Source organism: Python bivittatus, unplaced genomic scaffold, assembly GCF_059951505.1.
Source record: "Python bivittatus isolate LINGU-HERP-01145 unplaced genomic scaffold, Pbiv_v1 ctg000670_np1212, whole genome shotgun sequence".
NCBI lineage: Eukaryota > Metazoa > Chordata > Lepidosauria > Squamata > Pythonidae > Python > Python bivittatus.
Genome location: NW_028277094.1, coordinates 2,908,960 through 2,929,222, shown reverse-complemented (window position 1 = coordinate 2,929,222; position 20,263 = coordinate 2,908,960). Strand labels below are relative to the sequence as shown.

Genomic DNA, 20,263 nt, shown 5'->3' with positions numbered 1-20,263 from the left:
CAGATGACAAGTATTTATTAGAAGCATAGACAAATATTTGATCGCACTTTCTGTAGCTCTTCACTCTTTCTCCTATCAAAGTTACAGAGCTTTTATTATTGTGCAGTGATAAAATACTTGTTCTGAATGATATGCCTTAGTATTTTGTGTGTCATGGCAAATGGTAATAAATAATTTGACCTGAGGATTTGGACAAGCCAGTGGAATGGAGGCTTCCTGCTAATATTCCCAGAATCTACCATTCTAAGGGCCTGTCATGAAATCTATTGCTTTCTAGTTTTTGTATCCTCTGTGGAACAAGAAGACTCAGAAACTCATTAGTTGGAAATTAGGTTACAGTGATAAGATATGTAAGGAAGGGAGCCATGTTGGTTGATTGTAGCCAAAAATCAGGAGTCTGGTGTAGTAGCGTCTTTTCCACTAACACGTTTTATTAAAAGGCATAAGCTTTTATGAGCTGCTAAAAATCAGGCTTCTTCTGATTTTTAGTCCTTATCATATGAGTTATCCTGTAGTCAACCAGGTATTACAATTCTCTCAATTCACTGGATGAATTTTAAAGATTACACAGGTGATCCTTTCTCTACAGTTGGACTGGTTTGCAACAGTTCCAGGTCCAGGACTCAGTGACATTAATTTGGCAAGTGTATAAATCATGTAGCTGGACAGGCAATTCTGATTTCCTCCTTTTAAAAAGAGACCTGTTGTTTACGCATGCAGGCACCTGCCCTATGTTTAGAAAACTTAATGTTTGCAGAAACATTCACACACACATACACCACAGGATTTGATTCCAATAAATAGTTTAATAGGGTAACATGACGATGGAAGGACTGTAGCAGCCCTCTTGACTTCCCTCTTGGCCTCTGGCATGGGACAAAGGGAGTGGGGTTGCCTACTGCAAAAGCCACATTGCAGTGAAAAGGATCGTTGACTCACAGCTCTTCATGGAAGATACAAACACAGACCTAAGTGCCCTCCCTTCATGTTCCACCTTTGCCTCTTGGGGGAAAGCACGTGCACGAGGCTCTGAATACTGTATTTGTGGACCCATCCTCTCCTTCCCCTCAAGCCACACTCCCAATGCTGAGCACTCAGCACGGGGGTGATAAGACAGAGTCCATGTAGGCAAAAAACAAAAAACATGAAGATGCAGGAATGGAGGGGAGCAGGAAGGGCAGCTGGATTACCAATCCAAATGGGCGCCTTAAAAAGGAAGCCTCTTCAGCTGCTCGTAGGTGATAAAAAACTGACACTGAGTTAAAGAAATACCTTCAAAAGAGGAATTTCTTATCCCTCCCTCCCTCCCTCCCTCCTCTCTGTCTCATTTTTAGCTAAGTAACATTTCTAGTTTTGCATTTCAAAGATCCCAAGAGCCCAGACTTATGCAGTTAGAATTGCAGAAATCAAGGGAATATATTAGTGGGTCTAAAAAGAAGGCAGAAATTAAAAGCAATAAACAAATAAATAGCCCTGATTTCCCCCCCGCCCCCAACTTGGAATTATAATGGCTGGTCATCATCTGTGATACTGATGTAGGAGAGCCACATTTCCCCCATCCATGGCAGGAAAAGGGGAAAAGACATTGTCTATCGTTTAAGTGGAAAGGACAACTCTGGATAGCTATCCAAAGGTGAGCTAATACCCTGAATACATAATAAATATGTGAAGTTGCCTTACAAAATTGGCAGGGTTCTCCAAATCACTTAAGCAGAGGTCTTTTCCAAGCCCCAAAAGATCCAGGAACCGGATTTGCTAAGGATAGGATCTGACTTCTTACCACTGCACTATAACTTCTCTACCCTTTGAAATGTGCAGCACAATTATACAACTCACAAATTCATGTGTGCTATCTAAATCAGCACACCCCGAACAAAAGTGCACTGTTCAAATGTCTCTGCAGAGCAAATAGTTCTGGAAGGCTAAATTATATTTAAAGAAAAGAAAAACATTCTTGCCATTCCAAGAGTTACAGTTCCCATGAAATTGCATAAGTTGGGTTATAATGTACCCTTAATCAGGTTAGTTAAAAATGTAGAAGCTGCCTTTGCACAACAGATCAAGGGCGCCTAAATTTAACCCTAGCTTTGTTGGCTTTTGTGATTCAGCATGTTGTGTGAATCAAACTTGTTTGATCAGTTTTTCATTCAAAATATTGTGTAAACACATAAAATGAGTGAATGCAGCAACCAAATTAAGTACGTAGTACAAGTGTAGTCTTTTAACATACAAGTTCACAAAAGTCACCCAACTCAATAACAAGGAGGCTTCTGGTATATATTTACAAAGAGGTTCACACAACATGCTAAATTAGGTCAGAATTGGCTTGGGTAACTTATGATTCAGCCTTTGCTGGAAACTTGCCACAGAATGATGTATCTCTTGGCTATGACCAATAATTGCTTCAAAAATGTTCCCCAGCCTCCCCTGCATGACAATGCCTCTGTCTTGCACACAAAAGGATACAATGATATTCCAGGGACCAAGTCTCAACCAATTTGGCCAGAATCCTTTGTAAAGTGCAAAGAAACCCTCACTTTTCCAAGTCTGTAAAGGCGATAAGAAACCACATTCAAAATGCACTCTGATCCACACCTTCCGTGTTACCCCCAGCATTTATTTATTAGATTTATATCCTGCCTTTCTGTAGGAGCTTGAAGCTTCCCACAAAGAATCTCCCATTTTATCCCTACAACCTGCTCCACCACAGAAAGAAAAGTAGGGCAGAGAGAGTGCATTTCCATAACTTAGGATAGAAATGAACCAGGGTGTCCCCATTACTAGTCCAACACCTGAACCACTACACCGGGCACCCTACCCTGACCCCCTTAGGATGGTTACACTGTAGTCCTTACCTTTACCAGGCCATCCAGTGTTCCCCTATAGAGATCCACACTCCCCACTATGGCCCGCTGATTCATCATGCGGGTTCGAACGACATCCACTGGATTAGAAGCAACGGCACCAGCAAGTCCACAGGTAAAACTAGAACTAGACAGGCAAGCATAGAAGACACCATTTAAAAGTTGGTGCACCTAACAGAGTTACTGGAGGTTGTGAATTCCTTCCTTCTGTGGTGTACTACTTTCAGGAACAGCCCTAATATAATTTTTGTCAAGTGTTGGAGAAAATGTGTGAAGGAAACCACAAATTTTAATTGCATGTAGAACAACCAACTCTTCCTCTGAGTTTTCCACAACTCACATAAAACTTTAAGAACAGGTAATGTAGGTCCCTCACCTAAAGATGGCTTTGGGAAAGCAGCATAAGTCTCTCTTGCTGCTTATAATTTCTCACATGGGTTCACATTCGTTTTCATCATATTTAAATGCCATAAGGCCTGGATCACACATAGTATTAAGCCATATGTCCTGGTTTATAAATCATATAGCTGGGTTCACGTATCACATTAAGTCAAAACTAAACAAGCCCACAATATGGTTTAGTGCAATGCCTGAATCCACTCACGGGAAAAATGCATGACCTCCAGAAGTCATAGGGAAAGCTCAACATTGCCAAAAGCTGAAATATGAGCTCTTGACTACTCCATGCCCACAATTTGGGAAACACATGTCTCTCTTCACAGCCCACGAATCTTGAGAAGAGTGCATTTAGGTTAATCACACAGAACAGTGGCAGGTACTCACATAAAATGAGTGAGGATTGTGTCCCCCATGAGTCCTGAAAGTATTAAGTGCTTCTTGGTGATGTCATAGACTGGTAACTCAACCCCCACCACAATAGCAGCTCGCTGAGCAGTGGGGACCACACCCTGGCCAATGAAAAGACCAGAAGTTAGAATGAGTTTAACTACAACATCACCATCAAAGACCCACCATCTTACAACTTCCGTTCATCCCATCCTTAACTGCTTTGATGATTGCAGGATACTTCATTTTTCAAAGGAAAAAAAGGTCCACTGGCTCTTAGATCTAATCTCAAGATTCTTAGAAAAGATAGATCTTTACACGTGATTTCCTATTCTCCCCTTTGGCAAAATCCTGATTCCATTACAGAAAATTAAAATGTATTAATTGCTATGTATTATTCTGGTTTATATTATTTTGCTTTCTTTCCTTGCAATTCCCTTTCCTCTAGAGAATTAGGGTCTTATTGGCTGTTCACTGAAAATTGGGAAGAAGGACAACACTTGAGTTAAGAGGAACAGTATTAAAACTCCTCTTCACTACTAGAGATCTCTCTCTCAACATTTTTTAATTTTTGAGACTGCTGCAACCATGTTTAGAAATTTCTTTTATACACAACTGTGATTCTAAAAATTCTAGACTTGGCTACCAGCTGTCACATCTGCATAAGGACTGAACCTTAAACGCAACAACAGTCTTTAAGCTGAATGGACCACTTAATTGTGGAGGGCACTGGGTAAGTCTGAGCCAGTAATACTCTCTCTCAGCCCAACCAATCTCACAGCATTGTTGAAGTAACAATAAAATGAGGGATGATTCTTTTGAGTGCTACCTTGAGCACCCAGAGGAAAATCAGAATATAAATACAATAACAAAAAATAAAATACATTGTCTTAGATAAGCCTTCTCCACATTTTTCTTTGGAAGCAACAACAAAACACATGGATAGTGGGAGGGAATACAAGAAGCCCTTACCCTCCAGAGGCCCCGAGTGCCTTCTTGCTGGTAGATGTCTATGAAGCTTCCAATCATCCCCCCCTGGAACAGGCTGCCCTGAGCTTGCATTCGAATCTAAAAATGAAGAGACATCTGCAAGGGCCTTTGTTAGCAGGGAAGTTGATGGAAATATGAGAGCCACCTATGACCCAACATAATTGCTTGGAGGTCAAGATACTGAGCATGAATATTCCCAGCCTTGTATGGCAACCCAAGCTTCTACAGCTGCTTCCCACTTTCTCTATAATCATTTGCTTTACACCAGTCTTCTTCAACCTGATGCTCTCTAGGTGGGTAGAGATTACAGCTTCGAGAATTCCATGCTAGCATAGATTGGGAAAGGGCATCTGCTAGTCTTCAATAGCTGGGATCACGTCCACAAGATCATGCTCTAATAGTTTTAATAGGCAGATTCCTTAGGATATAATCTATTGATAGAGTGGTGCTGCTAGAATCATAAAGTTATAGAGTTAGAAAAAGCCGTTACGTCCAACCCTTTGCTAAGGGCAATAATCCAGTTGTCTATCTAGCTTCCACCTGGGCAAATACCATGTAGGTGAACCTACCATCTCCCTGGCTAATTGGTCCCTGTCCCTACTGGTGAAGAGGCCAAAGCCAATGATAATAACAACAGTATTCCTTCCTTCTTCCATCCTACTAAGCAAACTGCCAGGTTAGGGAAAGCTCACTCTTGCAAGAGATCTGAACTGATCATTTATAGAGGATTTCTAAAATTAAGATGATGACCACACAATGCTGCTGCTGCTCTAACCTAAAATTGTATCACCACTATGGGGTTTTTTGTTTTGTGGGGTAAGAGAAATATACAGGGAAAGGATGGTCAGGTGGAAGAACAGCCTCCTATAGCTTTAAAAAGTTGTGTAAAAGACAGAATTTTCTTATGAAGGTAGCTCTTCTCAGTCCTGAATGAGAATGTGCAATTACCAAAATTCTCGTTTACTGCACAGCTTTTAAAAGGTACAGAAATCTTTCTTTTGATTCTGTTCAGTCAAAAGAAAGAAGATGGTCGTGTCTTCAAGTGTGCATGTACTTATGCTTGTATTTCATGTTATTGGCTGTAGTTAATAATGAATCCTGAACCTGAAAACATTGAGGAGCATCGCTTTACATTTCTTCCCTGTTAGGATAAGAGGAAGCCAATCACACCAATGCAACACTGAACAATACTGTATTCACACCGTTCCTTTCTCTAGTCATCTTTTCTTTGACATTAAGAGAAGGCATATATCGAATAGCAACTACAGCAATGTCAGGGGCTTGGGAGTAAAAATAAAAAGCACCCACAGACCAGGGATGAGCAGAGGCAGCATGCAAAAGCAACAAGTATCCAGCAAAGCAGACCCCTCTTACCTTTAATACATCTGTTGGATTAGCCAGAGCTGAGGAGATCACCCCTGAAATCACTCCACAGATGACATTGATCAATAATGTTTCATCTGCAATTAGGAAGGACAAGATATAACCCAAAACTCTGATCAACAAGAAAAAGCAAAAGAAGTAGATTTCAGGAAGGAAAAGTAAAGATGAAAAAGATTATTTATTTATTAATTATTTATTTATTTTTAGGGAAAGACCAGGTGCTCAAATTTTCTAACCATCTCTTTCTTGGACCTAAGGCATCACGGAGATATTATACACCTGCAGATTCCAATCAAAATATTTTTCTAGATTGTTAAAGCAGGAATTAGATTACCAATTATCTTGCTTTTTCCAGAATTGTTAGATTCTAAAGGAATGCCACCCAATCCCTTAAGCTTCCTGAGAGGTATATGCTCAAAGAATTTTTGATAGAGATTCAGTAGAATCTGAGAGCTAGAACCAAAAAATCCAGTAAATGAGATTAGGCAGTTAGTTCAGAAAGGAAAAGCCAAGAGTTAGAGCAGAGTTAGGCTGGGAAGGGCAGGGTACTGACCGCAGCACTCTCCAAAGAGACCGGGTCACTGGCTGCCCAGGGCCTGCAGGAAAACAAACATTTAGGACATAGTTCCCATAAGCAGAGACCACAACACAGCACATGTGATAGTGTAGACAGAGGCAACTTTGCTGGGTGATGAAAAGACAGGCAAGGGAGCATAACACCTGGATCTTTATCAATGTGACATTCCACTGTTTTCAATTTTGGAACAAGCGCCAAAATTACTGACTTCTGATGTGTGTTTTTAAGAGGAAAAGTCCTGAATTTTAATCTTCATAAAGGAAATAAGAGAACTATACACCCAGAGACTTGATCTAGATGTATGAGGATGTCAAAAAATGGATCAAGAGGAAACCAAGAAGCAGCAAATAGCTGGAATGAAGGCCTGAACTTTGCTTGTTGCAGCAATTTTCCTGCCTCTGTGAAAGAGCATTGCTCTTCATCAAATCAGTTTCATCTAGAAAAGCATCTATGTTCTCTCTGATAGAAACATCCACGCAGGCTTACCCTGGTGTGCTCCATACCAATTTCTGCTTCATATAGCAGCTATTGATGAAGATGGATAATGAACACCATTTAGGGCCTGAGTGCAATGAAACAAGTGACAATACACGCCAAAATGATGTAGAAAGAATCAGAGGTAAAGATTAAGAAGAGAAAAACATAATTCACACTGCCTCGGGGAAAAAAAAAAAAGAAAGCACTTGATACAGAACATAGGTGATTTTCTATCCCGCTTTTAGGTGCAATTCTGCATTTTTAGTGCTTTATTTTCCCACCTTGGGAATCTGAAAGTCCAAGCAGCTCATGTGAGCCACACCCAGATAAATCGATTATCCATACAGGACTGCTAATATACCTGACACTTTATAGCTTTGTGAGGGGGAAAAAAGACCTACAATGTTTTCTTAGCATACCAACCTTCCAAACGGTTCACAAAAAGTCGTTTCAAACTCTGGTATATACCAATCTTTATGGTGCCATAAGATGCTTGTCTTAATAATGCTGGTGCAATTCTACAATAGACAAAGAACAACAATGGACCTATTTAGGAAAACAGCAGCACTCCCACACTTCATTTTAGCCAAGCCCTACAACAAACAACCCTAAACCACACAACTCATGCTATGGGTTAGTATTTCATGTGAACCCAACTACATAGCTGTATATGGCAGGAAAGAAGCTGTACATACAGGAGAGGAACAGAAAGGAGCTGTACTCACCCAGAGTACAGTGCCAGAATGCCCTCTTCTCTGGAGATGCGGAACAAGGCATGAAACATGCCCCGATACTTGATCTCTCGGAAACGGGCATCAATGCTTTGGCCTTGGACTTGAAGTCGTGTTTTGGTGAGATCCACAGGGAAGGTCCCTAGGAAAGAAGAGGCCAATGAATCACATAGCAATACCTAAGAAGTAATTCAGTGACTGCTCTATCATGCTAGCTGTTCCACAATTTGTAGGATGGACTATGGCACAGTCACAGACCTGCCTTTCTTCCTAGAGCCCAAGATGGTTTGCCAAGCCATCCGTCTTGATCTAATAAGATTTGCTATTCTTCATTGTACAAGCGCCCAAGGAGCTGTAAAGAACATCAGTGGAATTCTCTGATGGTCTTCCACCTAAATTTTGTCCAGACTCAGACTAACTGATCTTCAGGAGTACAAGCCTAATGAATACCAGTCTTATTTTACTTAGCAAAGGGGAACTGTTAACATTCTAGGGTGAAACTTTCCATAAGCTTCACATCAGCTCCTGTGACAATAAGGTATCACACTTGCATTTGCACAGCAAAAACTCTGACACTGTGATGATAAGCACTTCGCAAATATTGCTGAGCAATGTGGCTATTGCTACTATCTTTTCAATATGTATGCTGCATTTTCAGTTTCTCAATGACAAATTAGCCAACTACATTATAACCTAGGATATTATGTGAACCCAGCTTGTGTAGTTAATGGCTGAGTGTATCTGTAATCCCAGTAAACTGAATTAATTGGGCAAATCATGACTGTTAACCGTGGATAAGACCATAATATGAAGATTAAAGCCCACTCTATTAGATGAATGCTACTTAGGGCTTTAAATGTGGCTAATCATATTTTGAACTGCAACCTTAAGTAGGATGGATACAATGTGATTTCATGGACATCTGATTGCCAACATTTTAAATAGTACAATTTTGATCAACCTCAGTTTCCAAGACACTTTAATTGTACTTTCACGTAAAGCATAAAATAACAATCTAATTCTGAAAAAGTACTATAACAACTAGTTCCTAATTAGCTTGTTTTCCTGTTCCCTTCCTTAGCAGATCTTGAAAAGCTAAGTAGAGTTGAACCTGGTTAGTACTAGGATGGAAGACCTCCAAAGGTATCAGGGCTGTAAGCTAGACTGGGAATTGGAAAAAAAAACTTCCTGGAAGAAGACAGTAGCAATCTACAATGGCTAAGAAACCTACATGGGCATTTCACCAAATCATCAGGTGTAGAACTTGAAAGAGGCTTTTTAAAAAAAAGTTAAGACTATAAGCCTACATAACTGCACAGTCATAGAAAAACGTAGGCATGTTATAATACTGACTGCATGCTTGTGAGGATTTACATGCAAGCGTGTTTACAAAATACAGTGGTACCTTGGGTCATGAACGCTTCTGTTCATGAACAATTTGGGTCATGAACAGCACCGTTCGCAAAATTTTGCTTCCGTTCGCGAACTCCGCACCGGGTGACAAACAGGATCCGTGGCCATTTTCCCTGCCGTGACACGTGGTTGTGGCTTCCTGTAGGGAGGGGGACTTTCCCTCCAAACAATAACTGCCTCCCCACCCGCCTTCCTGTCCTCCACGCCTCGGGCAAGGTTAGTGTTCTCTCTCTTTGTACTGTACTTTGTGTCATATTTTTGTGGTTTAAAAAAAAATACATATGGTTCAGAACGGATTAACCGTATTTACATTGAACCTTATGGGAAAATTTGATTTGGGTCGCGACCAGAGTCACGGAACGAATTAAGTTCGTGACCCGAGGTACCACTGTAAAGGCAAAGACTTCCCAATCTAGCCTTCCAAGCTGGATTTGCTTGAGTCTCTCATCAATTACTAACTAGATCTGATGCTGCTTAACTTTTTGAGATCAGCCAAGTTCAGGGGTTGCCATCCAGCTGGGCACGCTGAATAAAACCACACAGCTTGTGCCCTCATACTAGATCTTGCCAGTGTTTCCCAACTTTGCTTACTTTCACATGGAGGATCTGAACTCTCAAAATCCTAAGAGCTGATTCACCCATCTAGTAGTGACAAAGGTTGGGGAAACAGGCATTTTGGCTTTGGGAGTCCAAACTGGAGAAGGAAGCAGGAGGCCTCCTAGCCAAAACCTTGGCATCACTGAACCTGCTTTAAAAACTTACTTATATTTCTACAGCCCTTTTTGGCTCTTGTTCCTTTCTGGCCGACCACTAGTGATAAAATCTCATGTCCAAAAAAGGTTTTGCCCCACAGCCAAAACTCATTGGTGGGCTAAAAAGGACCAAGAGCCTCATCTTTGTCTAACGACCTCAGTTTTTCCCACTCTGCTTTCTTTATAACCAGTTTGGTATAGTGGTTAAGGTGCTGGCCTAGAAAGCAGGAGACTGTGAGTTCTAGACTTCCCTTAGGCATAAAAGCCAGCTGGGTGACTTGGGGCCAGTCACTCTCTCTCAGCCCAGCCCACCTCACAGGGTTGTTGTTGTGGGGAAAATAGGAGGAGGAGGGAGTATTAGGTATGTTTGCCACCTTTAGTTATAAAAAAAGGTGGGATAAAAAAATCTAATAACAACAACAACAACAACAGCCCGACAAGGTAGATTAGCCTGAAGGAGGTCTGATCCAAGGTCGCCCAGGGACTCAGGCCAGCTTCTCCCCTGTCCCAATATGGCTCTTTATCTCCACGCAGCTTCCTTCGTATCCTCTTTTTCTTCCAAAGAGCCGAAGGCCTCGGGACAACTCTCCCTCCCGCTCCCCGCGTATCCTCTCAGCATCCTGCGGTTAGGCCAGGCGGGCGGTGCCACTGGACGGCCCAAGGTCACCTGCTGGACGGTTAAAGGGGGGTGGGGGCTGGACCAGGACCTGCTCCGTCCCACGGACTTCCCTGCCCTTCCTCGCCAGGTCTCCGCGGACCGACACAGAGTAGCCCGACCACCCGCCAGCGCAGCGAAAGGCGCTGGCCAAGTGCGCGGGCCAGGAACGGAGCCGGGCTAGGGCGTTGCTAGGCGCCGGAGAAAGGGCGTGGCCTACTGCCCGGTAACGCGAAAGGGGTGGGTCGAATAAACAGCGCATGCGCACGTGGCCCGGCCTTTCCTCTCCATCTCACCTACCGAATTCGGCCACGAGCGAGGCCAACCCGCCGTAGACAAACGGCTTCCAGCTCAGTGCGGACATTGCGGCTGAGGAGGAAGGGAGCCGGCGGGCCCCCTCCCCCCTTTCCCGGTGCAGCTTCGTTCTTCCTGCGCGCGAGCCGCGCTCCCTCGTTTCTTCCCCGGCCAGAGAGGATTCGAGATGGTGCAGACGGCAGCCAGGAGAGGCCAAAAGTATTAAAATAAAGGGGTTCGCTCTCGGGAGGCTCGGAAAATGCGGAGGACAACCTCGAGGCTTGTGATTGGACGAGCCGCCTGGACGTGCCCGTGGGTTGGGGATGAACTGGCCAATGGGAGAGCGGCGGAGCCCAAAAGTCTCGCCAGGAGAAGAAGCGCCTGCCCCGCCTCCTTCTCCGGTAAGGGTTCTCCGCAAGATCAGGGGAGGCGTGGCTAAACGAAGAGGGGCGGAGCCCGGAGGGAAGAGAGCGCTTAGCCCGGGGCAAGGGCACCTTTCCATCGCCCGCGAACCGGGAGGGAGACCGGCGGGAGATACAGAAAAGCCATCTTGGGCTGGTCCTCCGCAAGGGCCGAGGAGCAGGCTCAAGATCCATCTGCGATAGGGGAAATCTGGCTTATTCAGGTTCCCCCGGTTGGCATTCACAAACGGAGGGACCGGAGGCACGATGCGGCGGGGCGCTCGCCTTCCTAGGAATACGAACGGAGGACCCGGCCGCATCGACAGACGCTTAGACCAGCCAGCCAGAGGCCTAGCGGATGCGTTCATGCAACGGGCACAGCTCGGCTAGCTTTCTCTTTTCTGCCTCGCATGTTGTGTGAAGCCATTCCGTTCCATTGCTCTACGGTTCAGTGTAGTGTGCAGACTCAGAAAACGAGTTAATTCCGTCAACTGTCATTTGCAAACCAATGTTGCCTTATCACACTACGGGTTAGGGTTTATTGCTTCCTTGCTCTCCTGGCAATTCAGCAGCACTTGCCCGACCCTCCCATAAAGTCTGAGGCACAGTGGCTGGTGTGGGTCTCCCGGGCTGTGTGGCCGTGTTCTGGAAGTTTGGGTTCCTAGTGTTTCGCCAGCATCTGCGACCGGCATCTTCAGAGGACAGGAGCACGGACAGGAGCGGTTCTCTCTGCGCCCAGGATGATGTGACCCATAAATACCCACAAAAGGGTCACATCATCCTGGGCACAGAGAGAACCGCTCCTGTCTGTGCTCCTGCACTCTGAAGATGCCGGTCGCAGATGCTGGCGAAACGTTAGGAAACAAGACTTCCAGAACACGGCCACACGGCCTGGGAGACCCACACCAGCCATTGTATTCCGGCCGTGAAAGCCTTCGACAATACTCTGAGGCACATTGTTTTAGTTGGAGGCAAGGAGAAATGCACCCTCCCTTCCGTCAATAAAACAACAGAAAGCTAATTCAGTTGTTAGCATCAGTGCCATCCTAGCAACTCGTTTGGTGGGAAGTCTGGCTTCAGCATACATCAGAGTTTCTCAATAGGTAAATGAAGTTAACAGGTTTTCTTTTTTTTGTTTTATTCTTTTGGGGGGGATAACCTTAGGTCCCTTAATCAAAATATTATTTAAAAATACAATTACTCTCTTCTCATTATCTGTGTAGGGGAGGGGAACAGGGTTCAAAGATTACAAAGACATAATTTATATCCAAAACACATTATCTTCTGTGAAAGTCTTCTGGGTTGATTAAACATGTCAGGTCTTGATTGTTTAGGGTGGAGGTACACAGCTTGTTATATTTGTACTTTTAATTATGTACCAGGGCCCGCTCCCAAAAAGGGTGGTGGAGTCAAGACAAATTAATGGATCTGATTTCCACTATTTTTTAAATTAAAAGTAAATATAACGAATACATAATACAGTAATACTTTAGTCTCTGTCTTTAAAAACTGACATATTCTGCTGACATATTCAGATTTACAATTTGATAAATATAATTTGGAGCTCTTTAAGGTCACGATAAGCCTTTTTGGGACTAAATACAGCCCTGGGCTTGGGAACTTTTGCTCTGGTTCCTTGGCTGCCAATTCACATCCTGCATATTTCTTCTGCTCAGCCTATTTATGTACCGTCAAATCAGACCAGCTCATGGCAGTTTTTCAGCAGAGAAACCAAACATTTTAAAATTACAAAGATGCAACCCTCAATGAACAATAAGGTAACCATTGCAGAAGTCATCCCCAATGTGCATAGCAGCAGCTGTACCTTGAAAGCCCCACAGAAAAGTTTTAACTGCCTTTTGCAATGATGCCGAGGTGAATATCAACCAGGGTGCTAGGTGGAGGCTGTTCTGCAAGGGGGGAGCCCCCCACAGAAACACATTATTGCTGAGCTCCCACCCCCTCACCTCGCCTAATGTTTGCATCTCCACTTGGGAGAAGAGTCCAGGACAAGTGGGTTTCACCTGGAGGAGGCAGCCTTGAAGAAATCTGGGACCAGCGGCTTGTGGGGCTTTATCAATTACAACCAGCACTTTGAACTGCGCCGGGAAGCCAATGCAGTGCTCACAACGGGCTCCCACCCCCCAACAGGTGGTGGTTGCATTTTGTATCGATTTACAGTTTCCGGCTAATATTCAAAAGTAAGTGCATGTAAAATGTGTTCAGTAGCCTCGTCTACTTGTGATAAGGGCCTAAGTCACATTTGCCAGGGCCTTCTGCCCCTGATAAGGCTGCAATTGGCACATCTCCCTTATCAGAAAAAAATCAGCTGCTGCTGCAAACAGAAACAGAAGCAGCATGTTGTGTATGTTTTCCATCACTGCTAAAAAAAAAAAGTGCCTGAAAAAAAGGAAAAAATAAAGCAAAAAAGGAGCAGGCAGACAATATGAGAGGTGGTGAGAAAATGCAAGCTGACAGATACACACACACACACACACACACACACACACAGAAGAGAGGAGGCAAGAGAGATGTGTGGGTGCATGTGTGAGAGAGGATGAACGGATGAATCAAGGGGATGAGAAAGGACATGGACCACACCTTCTGCTTTGGTCTAGTCCACCACTCCTGACCACTTACTTGAAGGAATGCAGCCCCTCCCTTGAAAAGGCTGCCCATCCCTTGCTATACAATTATATTGCAACTTAAGAAGGATCAATGCAAAAGTCCAAGTAGCAGAAACGAGGCTGGCATGGGAAGCTGCAGACCCTGGCAACAGTTCAAGGTGAATTTATTAAGCCTAGCTTTTGAAGTGGGGGATGGAAGGCTCACACTGCTGCTCTGTACCTGGAATTCAGGCATTATCTGCAACTGGGAGGCAAAAGAGCAGCTCTGTTTTGTTTCTTGCGGTTTTCCTTTCTGGAGAGACAAACCACTGCTCCAAAGAACAGACCACAACTTGCTCCTCCGTTTCCAAGGTTTCATGCTGCATTCTCCCCCTGCCTATCTCATAGAGCCAATGTTCTGACAGTACAACTTACAACGGCCCTTTTTCACGTGCAAGGAGGGAACACAGCAGTTGAGTTAATAATGGCTTGAGGACTTCTCCCGGGAAGGCTTGTCTCTGTTTTCTGAGCGATCACGTGATCTTCTGCTTTCTGCTGCGTACTGTCTATCTTTGATGGCCTCCGTTTTCTTGTACTTCTCCTCGCTGAAGGGCATTCTGCGTTCGTGTCTGTCCCTCTCTGTGCCTCTTTCTCGAGATCGCTCTCTCCTACTCTCATATTTGGGCTCTTGCCCTTGCTGCATCCTGCTTGGGTGCTGGTGTCCAGATGTGCTGCCCCAGGTTTCCCGGTTTGTACCAGCATAGCGTTCGTAGCCCAGGTCCTCCTTTTCCACTTTAATCCTGGATTTGGAAAAAAGCACATCTGCAGAAGGTTCCTCTTTCAGATGTTTCCGATGCGCTCGCTTTTCTTTCTTCTTCTTCTTCTTTTTCTTTTTTTCTGAAAGTACAATAAGTGCAATCAAAATATCTCCTTCAGAGGCTTTTCAGTGCCTGCTTAATTTCCTGGTATTCCATTTTTCCAATAATCTTTTTCTAGCTTTCAAGCTGCATGATTTTCTTTCCAAGCTATTTGACAGGAAATGCTCCTAAAACCATCTTTCCCCAATCCACTGATCTTTTTTAATGTTGTATTTCTCCTGCTTACCCAGAAATGTTGACTGTTAACCCTTATATTTATTATGCCTCCTCTAACAGCAATGACTAGCACTCTCTACTTCAGTGTTTCTCAATCTCAACAATTTTAAGATGTGTGGATTTCAATTTCTAGAATTCTGGCTGGGGAATTGTGGGAGCTGAAGCACACACATCTTAAAGTTGTTTAGAATGAGAAACACTGCTCTATTTTATCTTGCATTGCAACAAGTTTTTAAAAATTAAAAAATCAGCCTTTTTTCACTCATCCCAAGGTTCCTTTGCATCTTCTCAAAACACTCCAGTTAATCAAAAGGTTGAAACATCACATGTATCATGATGCAAGTACAATCTAGTCTAGTCAGACATAAAACTCAAAAGCAGAAAAGTAACAGGATTCTGGACTTCCAGAGATGCTTTTTCATTGAAACACTACACACATTGTGGATTCCTACATCCAGAAGCTTCCATAGTTTTAGAACTATTGAGATTTACACACAGCACACAGACAGACAGCAGCCTGGTTAAATCAAGGCACATTATAGCACAGCATATTGTGTGAATCAAGTCAGTTGTGACTTAATCAAATGTGATTAAACAAACAATTAGCTTCCCAGGTTGTGTAACTCTGGCCACAGAAAGAAAAAGATGTATCACCTTTCTTGTGCTTTTTTACTTCCACTTCACCATCTTCTGAGGATTCAGCTGAACTTGGAGGAGGGGTTTTAATGCCACATCCCTTCTCTCGGAGGGCCTTTGTAACCTCATCAGTGTCCTCAGAGTCTTTTGGTGGGCGATAGTTGGCCACATGATCCACACGAATTGTCCTTCCCTTTATCTGTGAACATTATGAAATAACCAGAGTTTAAGCTATGAATGTTTTTTTCTCCACTGAAACTAGGTGAGCAGGAAGCCCACAAATACAAGCAAATTAGGATTTTGGCTTAAGAAACTGTGAAGCCTGAGATCATCTTTGGACTATTATGAAAGAGGCTTCATTTTTGCTGATAGGAGAAAGAGGACTTTCTGCCTGCTGCTCCCTTTCTGCCACAATCCCTGAAGCCCTGCATAAATTCACTACGTCCTTTCATAAGAGGCCTTGGTGTTTCTCAATATACACTTTGTGTGAAACTATATCACAGCCCAACCTGAGCAGCAAAAGGCCCAGAGGATTCCCAGATACGTGTGCATCTCCAAGGGCTAAACTAACCTTTATCCCATTAAAGTTATCAACTGCAAGAATAGTGCTTCGCTGATCTTCATAGCAAATGAAGCAGAAACCTTTGGATTTCCCCGTCTTTTTATCACGTACCAGGTTTATATTCACAATTTCTCCATACCTGAACATAAAAATGAAGGTTGACAATGTTTACTCTTGGGTCTAAACAGCAAGAAGGAAATGGCACAAGCAGAGATGAGTTTGAGAGAATACAAGTGTAGACGTAGGGCTTGAAGACTGCAGCCCTGTTCAATACACTGAGACTAAGAACACAGTTAGGTAGTCCCTGGGTTAAGAACATCCAGTTTACGGATTACCCATAGTTAAGAACAGAGCCTAGTATACCAAATTCGAATTAAATACACAATGATTCAAGTTAAATACACAATGGTTTGAGTTCATTACATATTTGACTTAAGGACAGACCTTGGGAACGGAACTCGTTCTTAAACTGGGGACTACCTGTACTTTGCTAGATCACATCTCTTCCAGCATTGTAGACCAACCAGGTACCTATAAGCACTGATAAGATTCCCAAAAGACTATAATTTTCTACACTTCTCCTTTTCCCCTGAAGAAATTCAGGGTGGTTATAGGAGAGCAGTTTAAAAAAAACACATTTTTAAATAAAACCATTACAATAAAGCTAACATGCTTAGAAACAATAAATAAAAAAGTTAAAATTCTTTAAAAACAAAAAAATCTGAAAACAAAATAGCAAACAATTTCAAGAGAAAACCTGCCCTAGAGGAGCTGCTATTCCAAAATGCCTGGGTTTTCTCCCACAAAACACTCAACTTGACATTCTTTTTTGTAGCTGTTTTAGCTAAACTGATGCCCTTAGCTTTAAAATTATTTTTATTGTTCAGGGCTTTTTAAAAAACTTGATGTTCATCGATAGACTTTCCCAATGGAGGAAATTCCACATTTAGAGTGCAAAATCTGTAACAGCAGCAGCAGCTCCCTGGCAGCACTGTGGTAAAGACAAGAACTAGCAAGATAATTGCTGAAATTGCAAGGCTGCACTGACCTATTTTGAAGCAAGCACTATTCAACTCAACAGCAGTTACTTCCAGATAGATGTATGCGATTTCACTGTAAACTTTTTAAGCTAAGTTTGCAAATTACCCTTTTTATGTTAATTGTTGTTATTTGCATTACGGTTTGGTTTTAACTGAAAAGCAATATTAAAGCAATCTCAAATAAATAAACGCCTCCTCATTTTCTGAAGCTAGGCTTTCATTGTCCTTACTGTGAAAATACACAGATAATGTCCCCTTCAGTCAATTCATATGGCAATCCCCCTAGAAGGAGAAAAGAAGGAAAATTATTATTAAATTTTTAGCCATTTGCCTGTGTGATTAATCAAACTACTGTGCAACAGGGGCTTGACGTAGGGAGATGCCTCTATGTACACACCCACAAACACCCAGGCGCTGTCACTATACTCTGCGTGCCAGGAGACCTTATCCTGCACTCCAAGCTGTGCTTCACGCTCATTCAGCTCATTGATCAGCTTCACTTTGGTTAACGGGCTAGAGAAAGAAAAAAGAAGAATAAAAACGATGAGTCCCAATCTGCAAGTCGCAATCCTTTTAAACCCTCACCTTCCAGGAGGAGCTGGCAATCCCAACAATTACTTGTATTGCCTCCTTTTAGCTCACCCTTCATCCAAGAGGAGAGTGTGACATGCCCAAATTTCACCCTACCACCTCCACTACTATCCGCACCACACCAGGCCAGCGAGAGAGGTTAGGCTGAAAGAGGGGGCCTGGATGGCTCCTGAGGCGCAAGTGTTGGACGCTGGGCTACCCCATTTTCTAGCCCCCCTGGTACTGCCCTTGCCTCCACCCTACAAAAGGGTGATCTACTCATCCTAGTAGCTCAAAGGCTTAGGCCTTCGCGGGAGCGACAAAAATGTCAGTGGTTATTGCTAGATGAAAACGCACTCTGCCTAAGCCCAGGAACCCTCTTCCGCACTAGCATTTCATCGATTCCACGCTGAGCCCAATTCACAGATAGTTCCGAAGTTGAATAGTTATTCAAAAAGAAGCCCTGCTCCCACTTTTCCCGCCTCCATAAAAATATTTACCATCACCCTCTCCCATTATCCAACCACCACTTACTTCATCCTGAAAGCGTCCTCCCGGGTTTGCACATGCGCCCTACACCCCGCTGCACTGCGCAAGCGTGAGCCCGCCTTTCCCTCCCTCCGATAGGTCGCGCCTCCTGTGCTGTAATCAATGGCGAACTTCCCTTCCTTCCGCTTCACCTCCTATTCTCCCCCCCTGTGGATTTCAGTAGCAGAAGCATAGAGATAGAAAAGTGTAGAGTAACACAAAGCTTAAATTCCGTGCAGAAGGAAAGGCCGATTCTTTGATGTCTACGCTCTAGCACTTCGCTTATCGATGGTGAAAAATCTGTAGTTCGCCTTGGGAGGTTGCAGAGGAATTGCACTGGCGGTCGAAATGCACCTAAAGCCACCTCTTGTGACGCTAATTGCTTGTAACGTGTGCATTTGAATTCATTGTGTGCCGTGTACCATCCATTCTTAAACTTCTTGCTGCACAGTGTGAATGTGGCCACTAGCCCAGATGGTTTTTAAAAGGGAATAGACACGTGCTTGGGACAAATATCAATCAAATCTTTATTACGGTCACTAATCAATGCAATGTAAGAAGATAACGAAGCAAATGAAACGTTGGCACCAAAAAAGCATGGGCCAGACCCAAACCAATCTCGGGGACTGAGTAACTGGTTGCTAACCTGATTCCCAAAGAGTTATTTGGTGGACCTGATGAGCTGCAGCATCTGAGTTGGCCAAAAAGAAAAAGTATAAACTATATCAGATCTACCTGGTGTGTTACTGAAAACAGAATGGGTATGGGTGACTTGAATGGCTTGATAAGATGAGCAATGCATACGCTAGAAGATGAGTCAAGGTCTCAGTCTCCCGGGGCTCCAAGGACAGCTTATGTTTCCCATACAAATATTACAAAATTCCCCTTCCAAGATTACTGTTGGTAAACCAATAAGGCAAGCTCGGGTAAATGCTCTTAGACAATCATCATACCAGGGGGATTGGAAAAGGGACTTGAGTGGTGAGTTGTCAAGGCACATAAACACGACCTTTTGTAGCCTGAGGCCCTCCAGATACGGGACAGCGACAACTCTCAGAATCTCCAGCTTGGAATTCTGCACATTGTAGTCAGGAGAGTGGTGCCCGATTGGGGGGACCCCCCAAGTAAGAAGTCAAACAAAGCAGGGATGAGCAACATTTGCTCCTCCAAATTCCAACATCTGTCAACCTTAGCCAGGATGATGGGTAAGGATGATGGCCACTGCAGACCAGCAACATGTCTTGTTCACTCCTGCAGAAAGAACATCACCTTTACTAAGACTGTCAAGGGATTTGGGGCCAGATGCCTCCTTGGATCTGATTTCACCATTGTTTTTTGGCATTCATTTAGTCCTCACATTGGCAAGGCTGCCCATCTCCACAGTGACTCTGGGAGGGGTGCCGTGTTAAAAAGCAAATCAACCACAGCAATAGGGCAAGAAGTGTTGAACATCTGAAGAAAACAGAACCAAAAACTTCTCAGCCACACCACTTTCCCTGAAGGGTCCCACCACCTAACCTAACCTAGGATCTGAGGGAAGAGCCAGGTTTTAAGGGCTCATATTCACATGGTCAGAGTGGGGGGAATAGCAAATCTCAGAGCGCAGGCACTGCAACAGAGAAGGCTCACTTCCTGGGTCCCATCAGATGATGCAGTTCAATCAATGCGACCCAAAGCGTGCCAACTCTGTCACATTGGACAGGATGGGCAGACCCTTCAAGGGATGGATGATAAACAGGCCCTATGCCATTATATTTTTGGGGATTATGCTATGCCTTTTGAAGCAAGCTAGTAATTGTTTTAGTCATCAGTTGGTCAGATGTGGGTTAAAAGCTGATACTGCTTTGCTTTTCCCGGGAATTTAGAGCACCTGGAACTTACCTAGCCATTGCTCCAAACAGCCG

At 43.6% G+C, this 20,263-nt stretch overlaps 2 protein-coding genes across 6 annotated transcripts; both read right to left on the bottom strand.

Moving 5' to 3' along the window:
• Positions 1-603: 603 nt before the first annotated feature.
• On the bottom strand, positions 604-11,492 carry SLC25A14 (solute carrier family 25 member 14). 5 transcript variants are annotated; one of them, XM_088151648.1, is made up of 10 exons: positions 10,929-11,492; positions 7,803-7,950; positions 7,501-7,595; positions 6,577-6,619; positions 6,015-6,135; positions 4,623-4,718; positions 3,648-3,772; positions 2,856-2,991; positions 2,467-2,547; positions 604-1,249 (listed from the first exon to the last, which is right to left on the bottom strand). In XM_088151648.1, exons 1-10 carry the CDS (start codon positions 11,422-11,424, stop codon positions 1,208-1,210), a joined length of 1,383 nt encoding a protein of 460 aa, XP_088007774.1. In that variant the 5' UTR covers positions 11,425-11,492; the 3' UTR covers positions 604-1,207. The 5 variants fall into 5 exon arrangements, with proteins under 5 accessions (XP_088007774.1, XP_088007773.1, XP_025026513.1 ...); XM_088151647.1 differs by lacking the exons at positions 6,577-6,619; positions 10,929-11,492 and adding an exon at positions 10,681-10,827 and having other exon boundaries at positions 606-1,249; positions 6,015-6,100; XM_025170745.2 differs by lacking the exons at positions 6,577-6,619; positions 10,929-11,492 and adding an exon at positions 10,641-10,794 and having other exon boundaries at positions 606-1,249; positions 6,015-6,100.
• A 771-nt stretch (positions 11,493-12,263) lies between these two features.
• On the bottom strand, positions 12,264-18,398 carry RBMX2 (RNA binding motif protein X-linked 2). Its single transcript, XM_007434559.3, has 6 exons — positions 18,366-18,398; positions 17,659-17,774; positions 17,492-17,543; positions 16,231-16,360; positions 15,678-15,858; positions 12,264-14,826 (listed from the first exon to the last, which is right to left on the bottom strand). Exons 1-6 carry the CDS (start codon positions 18,368-18,370, stop codon positions 14,408-14,410), a joined length of 903 nt encoding a protein of 300 aa, XP_007434621.1. The 5' UTR covers positions 18,371-18,398; the 3' UTR covers positions 12,264-14,407.
• Between the last annotated feature and the right edge of the window lie 1,865 nt (positions 18,399-20,263).

Coding starts and splice junctions, on each gene's coding strand:
- SLC25A14 (XM_088151648.1), bottom strand. CDS start 11,424: ATGGAAAGGTGCCCTTGCCCCGGGCTAAGCGCTCTCTTCCCTCCGGGC. Junction 6,620..7,500: donor TTTTGTGAACCGTTTGGAAG/GTTGGTATGCTA, acceptor GTTTTCCTGCAG/GCCCTGGGCAGCCAGTGACC. Junction 6,136..6,576: donor TCTCTTTGGAGAGTGCTGCG/GTCAGTACCCTG, acceptor CTTGTTGATCAG/AGTTTTGGGTTATATCTTGT.
- RBMX2 (XM_007434559.3), bottom strand. Junction 17,544..17,658: donor CAGCGCCTGGGTGTTTGTGG/GTGTGTACATAG, acceptor TTCTCCTTCTAG/GGGGATTGCCATATGAATTG. Junction 15,859..16,230: donor ATAACTTTAATGGGATAAAG/GTTAGTTTAGCC, acceptor TAATGTTCACAG/ATAAAGGGAAGGACAATTCG.